Here is a 12771-nt window from a genome sequence, read left to right on the forward strand (position 1 = left end):
AAAAAAAAAAAAAAAAAAAAATTTAAAAAAAATTTAGATTTCATAAGTAAATCTCATTTCCCCAAATAACAGATCACTTTTAAGGGTTTGATCCATGTATATATTTATTCTGACAGGAACATGTGGATATGAAATGAGCAACAAATAAATGCAATTTAACTGAGAAACATCGGAAAATTATCTTCATTTTCCTTCTAATTGCTTATCTCTCAGCTATCAAATCTGCTATTGCTCCTATATTTCTTGCTTAATTTATAGAAACCCTATTCTGCCAGGCACCTGATTTAAAATTGTCAGAACCCTCTTATATTCTATCAATTCCCTCAGAACCAAAATGAATCTTTTCATCAAGTGCAATAGATTATGCTTCTGGTTTCTTTCTTCCATTTCCTCATGTCTAGTTCAGTCCTCTGTTCTCTTTCCTGGACATTATAACAACTTTGTAAGGTGTCTTCTTGTTGCTAATCTCTGGATTCTGTCTTACCCAGGGATCTTGTAGCAACATTATTTTAAAACACTACCTTGTTCAAAAACAGGCATCTGTAGTGAGAAAAAACAGCACATAAGGCACAGCCTTTGTCCTCAAGGACTTTAAATAACGTGGAGATAAACCTATACACAACTAACTGTAATCAAAGGTAGAGTTTAATAATAGTAACACTAGGATATAAGCAGAGTTCCATGGGAACACAGGAGAAGGACAGATAAGTGATTAAGATGAGGTTTTATTCATTCAGTTTACAAATATGTACTGACCATTTAGTGCTGGGTACTTTTAGGTGTTGGATATGCAATATTGAACAAACCAGACGTGGATCATTCTTTGATTGGGTTTATGGTCTAATGGTGGAGATACATGATTAACAGGTAAACCAAAATATTACATAACAACAACCTTCATTCAATTGTAGGCAAAGATCGGGGTGCCATGAAAGAGAGTAACAGAAAGGGCCCAGACTTTATGTGGTCATTTTGAAATAAAAAGGAACTTAGGTGGGAAGATGGGGAAAACATTCTAGGCAAATATCTTTGTCTTTTATTCCACTGAGAAAATACAAACCAAAAGTCATGAGTACTCTTCACTTCCCATTCCCATACCTTAAACATTACTGTTGAGACCAACTGATGAGAGGGATGGGAGGCAAGCAAGATGACGCAGACACAGGGCACCAGGAGGAAAGTCTGTTACTACCAGGATGGGGATGTTGGAAGTTACTCTTATAGACAAGGCTATCCAGTGAAGCCTCACCAGATCTGCATGACTTATAATTTGCTGCCCAACTATGGTCTCCACTGAAAAATAGAAATCTGTCACCCTCACAAGCCCAGTACTGAGGAGATGACCAAGTACCACGGGGATGACTACATTAAATTCTTGCGCTCAATCCATTCAGATTACATGTTCGAGCTCAGCAAGCAGATGCAGATTCAACATCGGCAAGGACTGTTCAGTATTTGATGGCCTGTTTGAATTCTTACAGTTGTCTACTGGTGGCTCTGTGGCAAGTGCTGTGAAACTTAATAAGCAGCAGATAGACATCGCTGTGAACTGGGCTGTGGGCCTGCACCATGCAAAGAAGCCTGAGGCATCTCTGGCTTCTTTTACATCAATGACATTGTCTTGGCCATCCTGGAACTGCTAACGTATCACCAGAGGGTGCTATATATTGACTTTGATATTCACCACGGCGATGGGATGGAAGAGGCCTTCTATACCACAGACTGGGTCATGACTGTGTCTTCTCCTGAGTATGGAGAGAACTTTTCAGGAACTAGGGATCTACAGGATATTGGGGCTGGCAAAGGCAACTATTATGCTGGTAACTACCTGTTCTGAGATGGGATTGATGACAAGTCTTATGAGGCCATTTCAAGCTGGTTGCGTTCAGAGTAATGGAGATGTTCCAGCCTGGTGCAGTGCTCTTACAGTGTGGCTCAGATTCCTTATCTGGGGACTGGTTAGGTTGCTTCCATCTGATCATCAAAGCACATGCCGGCCTGTCATGGTGGCTCATGCCTGTTCTCAGCACTTTGGGAGGCCGAGGCGGGAGGCTCACTTGAGGTCAGGAGTTTGAGACCAGCCTGGCCAACATGGTGAATCCCCGCATCTACTAAAAATACAAAAATTAGTCAGGCGTGATGGTGCACTTCTGTAATCCCAGCTATTCAGAAGGCTGAGTCATGAGAATCACTTGCACCCTAGAGGTGGAGGTTGCAGTGAGCCGAGATTGCGCCAGGGCACTCCAGCATGGGGCACTCCAGCATGGGGAACTGAGTGAGACTCCATCTCAAAAAAAGTGGCGGGGGGTCCATGCCAAGTGTGTGGGATTTGTCAAGAGCTTTAACCTGCCTATGCTGATGCTGGGAGGAGGTGGTTCATCATTTGTAATGTTGCCCAGTGCTGGACCTATTAGACAGGTGTGGCCCTGGATACAGAGATCCCTAATGAGCTTCCAAACGGCGACTACTTGGAATAGTTTGGATCCGATTTCAAGCTTCACATCAGTCCTTTCAGTATGACTAACCAGAACACGAATAGTACTTGGAGAAGATAAACAGCGACTGTTTGAGAACCTCAGAATGCTGCCCCACACACCTGGGTCCAAATGCAGGTGATTCCACAGGATCCGTCCCTGAGGAGAGTGACGATGAGAGTGAAGAAGACCCTGACAAATACATCTCGATCTGTTCCTCTGACAAACTAATTGCCTGTGAGGGAGAGTTCTCCGACTCTGATGAGGTGGAAGAGGGTGGCCACAAGAACTCTTCCAACTTCAAAAAAGCCAAGAGAGTCAAAACAGGATGAAAAAGAGAAAGACCTAGATGAGAAGAACAAAGTCACAGAAGAGGAGAAGCCAGAAGCCAAAGGGGTCAAGGAGGAGGTCAGGTTGGCCTGAAAAGACCTCTCCAGCTCTGGCTTCTTGCCAAGTCCCCCGCCTTTCTCCACCAACACCTCAGATTTTATACTTCTATTTCTCTGTGTATTTATAGGAAAATTTATTAAATATAAATCCCAGAGACTAGACAGAAACCAAGGCCCTGAGCCCAGGGCAGCTATGCTGGGTGAACTCTTCTGGGAGCTGCCTTGCCACTCATCCTTCCATCCTTCCCCAGTTCTTAACTTTGAGCCATAAAGAGTACCAGGTCTGGGTGAAAGCGATACTTTTATGCAACCATAAGACAAAATCCTGAAATGCCAAATGCCTGCTTAGTAGCTTTGGAAAGGTGCCCTTACTGAACATTCTAGAAGGGATGGCCAGATCTTCAAGGGTCTCCTGTTCTTTTCAGGCTCCTAATGTAACATCAGCCATTTTTAGATTGGCTCTGTTCTCATACCTTCCCAGTGGCTTCAAGTGAGCCGACAAACTGACACTGCGTGCCCTTTGTCTTCCCCTAATTCTGCAGGTGGAGGTTGGTGGTCTAGTTTCCTTTTTGAGATACGTTTTCATTTTTGAGACTCTTTGTAATAAAATGGTACATTTCTATACAAAAAAATTAACTGTTTAGACCCCATGTCTCCCCACTGCCTGTCATAGTGGAAAGATGTCTTTTCTCTTGTTGAAAACTTTACTCATCTGTTTGCTGGATTTGGTTATCTACCTTCCTTTTCAGTATCTCACCCCTTCAGAAAGGCTCTCTCTTCTGTAACCAACTGAACCTTGTCTCTACTGACTCCTTTTCCTCAGCTTTTATACATACTTGAATCTTCAATCTCCTCCACTAAAAAAGGCATCCTTCAAGCCGGTAATCCCCTTTCAGTGCTGCCATCTTGCTCCTCCTTTGTAGTGAGCCCTTTTGAAGAGTATCTACATTTAAACCATCACCCATTCCTCACCAATCCATTTACCTTCTGGTTCCTAATGCCACCACTCCACTGAAACTTCCCCGAGCAAAGTCCCCCATCTCTATTGCTAAACACACGGGTTACTTATTTAGGTGTCACCTTATTTGACCATGTGGCCATATTTGACAGGACAGCAGTTTCTCCTCTTCAAAGAACTCTTTCGTTGCCTTCCATGTCATGCTCTGCGGGTTTTTCTTTTTGGATTTCTTTTCTTTCTAACCTTTAAGTACTAGTGTTCCTTGAGGCTGTACTCTGAGACCTCTTCTATTTATTCTTAACACTATTCATTCTTCCTGGAGAATCCCACCCACCCCACAGCTTTTATACAGCATCCTCTGTAGGCTAAGGATTCCTGAGTCTCAATCCCTAGCCCAGATTTCTCTTGAGCCTCAGAGTAAAGTATCAGAGTAATTACAGTACATGTTTATTGAGATATCCCATAGTGCCTCAAACTCAGCTTAAGCTGTCTAAAACCGAGCTCCATCTTTCTCCATCCATTCTTCCCTCTGTGCGTTTGATATCTCAGTGAATGATACCAACCTCTCAATTCAGTTGTCTGAATAAGAAATTTGGGCATTGTCTTCAATTTCTTCTTCTTTTCATCTCTCCCCCATATCCAGTCATGTAGATATATGGATATCCATCCTTCATAATCATTAATTGTGATTATGAAGTTCCATAAAACTGCATAAATCATTAAGTTTTGTTCATTTTTACCTGCAAAATATTGAAAATGTCTTTTGTTTCCCTGTTGCCACTGCGTACCTTTAAATTGGAGTGTCATCATCTCTCTCCTAGATTTAGCTGAAGCCTCTTACATGATTTATGTGCCTCTAATCTTGAACCCCTCTAACTCACTCCCTACATACTGGCCAGAGAGACTTTTCAAAATCATACCATTGAGAGATAACCATTACATGCTGGTTTTGCCTGAGGGCCTCTTTACACCTGCATTTTCTCTCCTGGTTCTTTGTCTTCCTTCTGCTTCCTTTTTGCATGATTAACCCGTATTTATTCTACCTGAATCTAACTTTTTACTTACTTAGTATTCTACTATTTATTAATCTTATTCCACGTGTTATTATTTTCAAACTTGTAATCTTAAATTTGAGAATATCAATAAGGACTTAAATTGATTTGAGGAACTGGAAGTATTTTGTGTCTAGCTAATGTTTGTTATTTTTCTTTTTTGTCTTTCTCATTCATTATCATAACAACAAATGTCCAAAGAACTCCCATTAAAAAGTAATGTGTTAATAAAAGGACAGTCAGATTCCTTTGTTTGTACTGACACGTGTGTGGAGGGGTAGGATTTGTTATGGATTTACTTTATATATGCTTAAAGACTTTTAAGCATCAGCTGAGCTACTACTTCCGTATGCCTTCCTTACTTCCTCTGCTTGTGCAGCTGTAGAATTGAATCAATAAAGGTGTCAAGGAGTAGATGGCTGGATTGGAGCTTGATCAGTGTGGGAGGAACTGTGTGTGTACTGTATAACTGTCCTTAAGCAGTTCAATATGTTCTCTGAGGGTTTTCTATGTATTCACCTTCCAACCTAGGAAATTCTGCCAACAACAAAATTTTATTTCTACAGATGCTGGTGCCTGACTCTTGCTCAGGCTTCTGTCAGACATAATGTTTGAGAGGGGAGAGGGAAGGAACAGGAAAGGCCTCAGTATTTTGAGAAATTGTGTGGCAACTTTTGCATCTCTGCTTTGCCCATTTTTTTTTCCTCCTGATGTTCACCCACCCCAACACTTTTCCCTTATTGATGAATATCACTGAAGACACATGGTAGAATTATTTGTAGTAGGTCTCTAGTTGTATTTAAAGTAGTTGAATAAGGCACTTAAATTACCATTGCCCAAAGTGGTGAAAAGAAATCAAGTTAGTGATAATTTTTTAAGAGTTACGTCTGCGTAATAGTATTTTTTAAATATATGAATTCTCTAGAAAGTTTAATTTAAAAATGTATCATGTGGCTGGGCATGGTGGCTCATGCCTATAATCCCAGCACTTTGGGAAGCGGAGGCAAGCAGATCACTTGAGCCCAGGAGTTCCAGACTGGGCAACATAGTGAGACCCTGTCTTTAAAAAAAAAAAAAAAAATCATGTGATGATGACCTCTGGAAAATCCTCCAATTCAGCACAGCAATACTGTTAGAGATTTCGGTTGTTAGAGATCTGCCCTGGATTTCTTATTTTCTAGTGATTAGCTTTAGGTAGATATTAATAAATGAGGAGAAGGTACCTGGGCAATCAAGAAATTCGCCTTCAAAAGGTATATATATGGGAAGTTATTTTTCTAATTAGTGGAATATTGGCAAGTAAAGTTTAAAGATGGAGAAAGTACTTTACAGGACTTGGAAAAAGCAACTAATATATCAGCACCTAGAATGAAAACCTAAAATTCTGTAGTAATAAAAAGTGAACAATCTTTCTAAATTAATACAGAATTATTCAAATAAGTTTCTTCCAGTTCCCCATTGCCTGACCATGAGTATAGTAAATTCTCTACTAGGATTGCTTTTTTTTTTGGTGGTGGTGGTGGTAAAAAACACCTACCATATATTTACCCTCTTAACAACTTATAAGTGTATATTACAGCGTCCTTAACTATGTGTACATTGTTGTACAACAGATCTCCAGAACTTTTTCATATTGTGTGACTAAAACTCTGTACTCGTTAAACAAATCCCCATTTCCCCCTCATCAGCCCCAGCAATCACCATTCTGTTATACTTTATGTTTCTGTGAGCTTAACTACTTTAGATAATCCGTGTAAGTAGAATCATGCAGTATTTGTCTTTCTGTGATTGGCTTATTTCACTTAACATAATGTCCTCAAGGTTCATCCATGTTGTAACATGTAACAAGATTTTTTTTAAGGCTGAATAATATTTCTTTGTATTTATGTACCACATTTTCTTTATCAATTCATTTGTCAATGTACATTTAGGTTACTTCCACATCTTGGCTTTTGTGACTAATGCTGCAGTGCATATAAGTTTCTGAATATCTCTTTGATACTCTGCTTTCGTTTTTTTTTGGATAAATACCCAGAAGTGGGATTACTGGATCATATGGTAGTTCTATTTTTAATTTTTTGAGAAACCTCTGTACTGCTTTCCGTAGCAGCTGCACCATTTTACATTTCTGCCAGCAGTTCACAGGGGTTTCAATTTCTCCACATGCTCACCAACACTTGTTGTTTCCTGTTTTTTTGACAGTGGCCATCCTAATGAGTATAGTGGCCATCCTAATGAGTATAAGGTGATAGCTCACTATGGTTTTGAGTTCCCTGATGACTAATGATGTTGAGTATCTTTTCACACAGCAAGCATGCTTTTTGACCACTTACGTATCTTTTTTGGAGAAATATCTATTAATTACTTCGCCCATTTTTTATTGAGGTTATTTGTTTTTCTGTTATTGAGTTGCAGGCATTCTTTACATATTCTGAATATTTACTCCTTATCCAGTATATGTTTTGCCAATATTTTTCCCATTCTCTAGCTTGCCCCCTACAAGGTTGCCTTTTAACAGCCCAGGACTGTCTGTTATTGTCACAGCCTTAACTTAAATCTGACTCTGGTAATTCACATCAACCCCAGCTTGATTCTTACCTAATTCCTAACTCTAGACTTAAATTTTGACTGCCTTCCCTTTCCACATTGTCTTAGCTATCTTTATTGATAGCTTTACTGCTAACCCTGATTTTCATTCCCCATGACCTCTTCTTTGCTAATATTTTAATAAGTGATGATTTTAAAATAAGGCATATGTTTGGCATAAACCAGGAAAAAATTATAACCTCCATATTAATCTTAAATGTAAAAATTTAAAGCAGAAGTTAAAATCTGCTTTATAAGAAGTAAGTTCTTATGTTAAAATAACCAAATTTGAAAATATTCCCTTTGAAGGAATAAGAGAGGCATGGTGTTTTGAATCAATACATTTGGTGAGTGTGTAGGAAGACAGTCATAGTTGTGTGTGTTCCAAAGTCTTACACCTCTTTTTGACCCACTAATCAAACTAGAAATGTCACATGGAACTTGTTGAGTGAACCAGTAATTTTACATTTGTTAAAATAGAGTTATAGTAAGTGGCTGAATGTTCTGATTGACCACACATAATGTAGAGTGTATTTCCTAGCAAATAATGAAAGATCGATGGATGAATGTTGGTCATGAAGAAGAAGAACTAAAGCCATATACTGAGCCTGATCCAGATTTCAATGACATGAAAAGAATAGGTAAGTATTTAAACATGGTAAGAAGTACTGTCCCTAGGCAGCAAGTAAGAGTTCTTTAGTGTACCAAAATAGTGTTTAAAAGTATAAATAGGAAGCAATTTTTATTTGAAAAATACTTGCATTATCATTTTAATGATAATACACTAAAAATTATACATTTCAAGTTCCCTAATTTGTTCTCATATATATTATGGTCTAATTCAATGTTTGACAATGATGATATAAAACTTAATGTAAATAAATTGAATTCTTTACTTTCAGTTATGCCCAGCAGGAGGAATGGCTGATATGACTATCAGCACTGATCAGACTGATAAGTATCAGCGAACATAGCATGTATTTTAACCAAAGATACAGAGGCACTGAATTAAGAGTTGAACACTTTGGCTCTCCCTTTCTTTTTCTACTGTCTTAACAATGTTTATTCTCCCTCGTCACTCGTCCTGCTACTGCCCATACCCAGCCAGAGCTGTCCTTCTAACTTGTTCTTTTCATTTCGCAATCCCTTCCCAAAGCCATCATTTAGTCTCAACTGAGTCATCTCAACTGTGTTCCTATTTGACTTGAGGGCAGAGTGGCAGGGGAGAGCATTTTAGGGTATTAGGAACCTGATCAGAAAAACCATGGAAATTCAGATCTCCCAAAGAAGAGTCACCCTACTGCAAATCAGAAAGCAGAAATTGTTAAGAGACGAAAGAAACCACTGCACAAGTAGCTGAGGATGAGTTGAGAGAAAGAGAATTTTGCGTGTAACAAAGACTGACATGGTCTTAGACTGGACAAAGAAAGTTAGCTCAGGAATGTATGAGGCAATGAGAAATTAAGTGGGCCCGTTAATATATTACCCATGATGTAGATAATTTCTGCATGTAAAAGTATCATTGTACAATATCTGTGAAAATATGGTATCCATAGGTTAATAGTCCAGAAGTTTTTTAAACTACACTAAATTTTCATGACTAAGTTTTCATATTCAAAGTTGGCAGACTTGCCCGTGTTTGTTGATTTGTTTATGAAAATAAAACCATTTTCAGAAAATTTCTCTTTTTTAAATTTCTAGACATTATGGTCACCATGGGCTTTGCACGAGATGAAATAAATGATGCCTTAATAAATCAGAAGTATGATGAAGTTATGGCTACTTATATTCTTCTAGGTAGAAAACCACCTGAAGTAAGTTTTTCACCTTTTCAAATTACTGTGAATTATTTTTTGAGCTTATATATTAGTAAATATATTCTTTGTGGAATCAAAAATAATATAAAGATCCTACTCTAACATTCTTATTTGTTGGAACTCAAAAATCACGATGTTAAATTACAAACTGGTGTTATTTCTGGGTACCAAGACAGATTTTATGAAAGAATAGGCTTACTGTCTTTCTTAGCTCCAGGAGCCACCATTCACAGCCTGGCCTTTGAGAATGGCCTCCCCCACAGCTTGTGCATCCAAATGTAACAGTCTCACCAAAGGTAATATGGTTATTCCAGGTGTGCAGAAAAGACAGTGACTGAAACGTGAGGAAGTGATAGCATTTAAAATAAAATGTATGTCTTAAAGGATTGTTAAAAGAGGTAACTCCAGGAAAGGTTATGTGATGACATTTTGCCTTATAAAGTGTCAAGTGACTGATGCTTTCAGTTGGGAATTCTCAAGGCCAGGAGAACTATAATAAGGAGATATACTCAGAAAATAACTGTATACAAATGGTGAACTTTGTTAGTCAGTTTTGCATTGCTATAAAGAAGTACCTGAGACTGGGTAATTTATAAAGAAAAGAAGCTTATTTGACTCACAGTACTGCAGGCTGTACACAAAGCATAGTGTTGGCATCTGCTTCTGATAAGAGCCTCAGGAAGCTTACAGACATGATGGAAGGTGAGGGGGAGCCAGCATGTCACATGGCAAGAGGGAGCAGGTGAGAGGTGGGGGAGGTGCCACGCTGTTTTAAATAACCAGATCTAGCGTGAACACAAAGAGGGAGAGCTTGTTACCATGAGGACAGCACCAGGCCATTCATGAAGGGTCCACCTTCTTGACTCAAATACCTCCCTCTAGGCCCACTCCAACATTGGAGGTCACACTTCAACATGAGATTTGGAGGGGACAGAGCGTCCAAACCATATCATGAAGCTTAAAAGCAAATGATTCTTTAGCAAAACAAATATAAAGGCTATACATGGAGAGTCAAGAACAGATTGCAGGACATTAATAATTTATTGGAAATTAGACATCTGTGGGAGGTATTTTAGAGACAAAAAGCTGAAATTATTTATAATTCCGTAGTAACTGTTAATGGAGCAGTGCATTCCAGCTGGCATATATTGAACCTTTATTGTACCAGAAACGATGCTGGGTACTGTGAATAGAAAGACGAGAAAGTCTCTGCTCTCAAGGAGCCCTTGGTCTAGAGGGGAGGCAAGCAGTTAATAGTATGGTACAGTATGTGTTCTCATTTGGGGGATGCACAGCATACTCTGGGAGCATATAGGTGGACATGTACCTACAGTAGGCTAAGGTCAGACCCACCAAGGCAGGTCTGTGTGACATGTAAGAAGTAGAATTAACAGTAGTACTTGGGGACCAGTTAGAAATAAGAGATAAGAGCCCATGAGATTTCCAATATGGATGACTGTGCAAGCACATTTGTCAAGATAGGAAAGGTACAGATTTCAGGGGGAAGACAAGAAGTTCAATTTGGGATGGTTAAATTTGAGATTCTGTTGGATGGAGCTGTCTATTAGGCATTTGGATATATAGATCTGAATTAGGGGGAGAGATTTGAATAATTAACAGATTTGGAGTCTTCATTAGAGGGGAACACATTGCACATAGTAATGTGCCAGGGACTGTTCTAAGGACTTTACAAATATTAATTAACCTAATCCTCCCAGTGAACCTACCAGGTGGGTACTATTATAATGGAAGAGAATCTTTAGTGGAGACATTAACAGCTAGAGATGTGGTATCAAAGAAGCGAAGTCAAGAGAATTTTAAGTGGGAAATAGTACAAATGGTTATTTCTAAAGGCTTTGAACTGTTTCTACTTAGATTTTAAAGTACACTCCTGAGGTCTTTAATTTTCCTGTAAATTTAAATATAAAAGAAGCACTAATTTTATAAGTATATAACCATACCATGCATGAATTTAAATGAAGTGTGAATTGTATCAAATATAAATGGATGAGGCTACTGGTAAGTAGTAAGAGCCTGAACTTTGGAGCCAGCTTCACTGGATCTAAGTCCCCCTGACCCCTGCCCTGTCCCAGCACAACCACTAACTGTGCAACTAAGGCAATTAATTTTCTGTGCCTCAGTTTTCTTATCTATAAAATGAGGGCAGTAATAGTGCTTATCTTTTAGGATCATTGAAAGTGTTAAATGAATGAGCACTTATAAACTCGGAACAGTTTCTAGTGGATTATTATGGGCTTAAAAACTCGGAACAGTTTCTAGCGGATTATTATGTGCTCTGCATTAGCTGTTTATCATCATCAGTATTACTCTGCGATTTATCACTAGTATTATCTGTATATGAATTTAGATTTCCTATTGGGATGCCAGTGAGGCCATCAAAAGTTTGCTGGCAGCAAACAACTTGTATGTTACAAAGAGAGGGATAGTGTGTCAACCCGCAGTTTACCATGCTGAGTTCTAAGTAGATACGGTTTCCTGATCAGAAACAGTAAACTGTATTTTTTTTTTTTTTGCAAATGTGGAGAAAACAAAACAAACAAATCTATATGTATGTTTATATGCATACATATGTGTATATACATGTGTGTATATTTAAAATTTTAGATTTTATTTTAAGTTTGAATCTCAATAATGCCCCTTAACTTTTTTAACCTCAGTTTTTCCATCTGTAAAGTGTAGGTTAATACATCATAGGTTTGTTGTGATGATTAAATAAAGTAACATATAGAAAGAGCTTAGCACAGTGCCTAGTCTATAATAACCATTCAATAATTGGTAGCTGTTCTTTGGTATTTTGACTAAACTAAGGATTTGTACAAGATAATAGAAGATTATGAGTAGTCACTAAAGCATATTCTATTCAGTTCACTCCTTTTCCTGCTTGCCAACTTAAAGTTCTAGGCCCAATACTACACTGTGTTTTCAGTTTGGATTACTTCTTATATAGCTTTAAATCATTTAGAAAATCAAAAGTGCAGTATTTGTGCAAACTTTTTTTTTTTTTTTTTTTTGCTTTAAAATCCTTGTGGTTTTTCTTCTTGTAGTTTGAAGGTGGTGAATCATTATCCAGTGGAAACTTGTGTCAGAGGTCCCGGCCCAGTAGTGACTTAAACAACAGCACTCTTCAGTCCCCTGCTCACCTGAAGGTCCAGAGAAGTATCTCAGCAAATCAGAAGCAGCGGCGTTTCAGTGATCATGGTAGGGGAAAAAGTTAAATAAGTGAAACAACACACGGGTTCTACCTAAACTTGTGTTTTTAAAGCATTGTACATTCACGTCTCTATGTACTTGTGTCATCTAGTTCTCACAGACTTATATTACTGAATTATAAATATAATCCCTTTTACAGGCACTGACCTGATTTTTGAAATCACAATTTAATCTTCATTCAGAGTTTAAAGCATGCAAATGTGGATAATTTTAATACAGAGTTTTTGTTTGTGAGCAGAAAATAAATCAGTTGTTTTTCAGCTC

The 12771-nt window shown here is 38.3% G+C and overlaps 1 protein-coding gene and 1 pseudogene across 5 annotated transcripts in view; both read left to right on the top strand.

Annotated features, from left to right (window-relative positions):
- The window catches only part of MARK1 (MAP/microtubule affinity-regulating kinase 1), a 142710-nt gene that overhangs the window by 102190 nt on the left and 27749 nt on the right, over positions 1–12771 (top strand). For all 5 annotated transcript variants that reach the window (XM_011971069.1, XM_011971070.1, XM_011971072.1 and 2 more), the window contains 3 exons: positions 8001–8100; positions 9161–9273; positions 12342–12495. In XM_011971069.1, the coding sequence (XP_011826459.1) occupies positions 8001–8100; positions 9161–9273; positions 12342–12495 (367 nt within the window). The remainder of the gene's footprint in view (positions 1–8000; positions 8101–9160; positions 9274–12341; positions 12496–12771) is intronic.
- LOC105532789 lies at positions 1151–2897 on the top strand (annotated as a pseudogene).

This window comes from Mandrillus leucophaeus, unplaced genomic scaffold, assembly GCF_000951045.1.
Source record: "Mandrillus leucophaeus isolate KB7577 unplaced genomic scaffold, Mleu.le_1.0 Scaffold985, whole genome shotgun sequence".
Lineage (NCBI taxonomy): Eukaryota > Metazoa > Chordata > Mammalia > Primates > Cercopithecidae > Mandrillus > Mandrillus leucophaeus.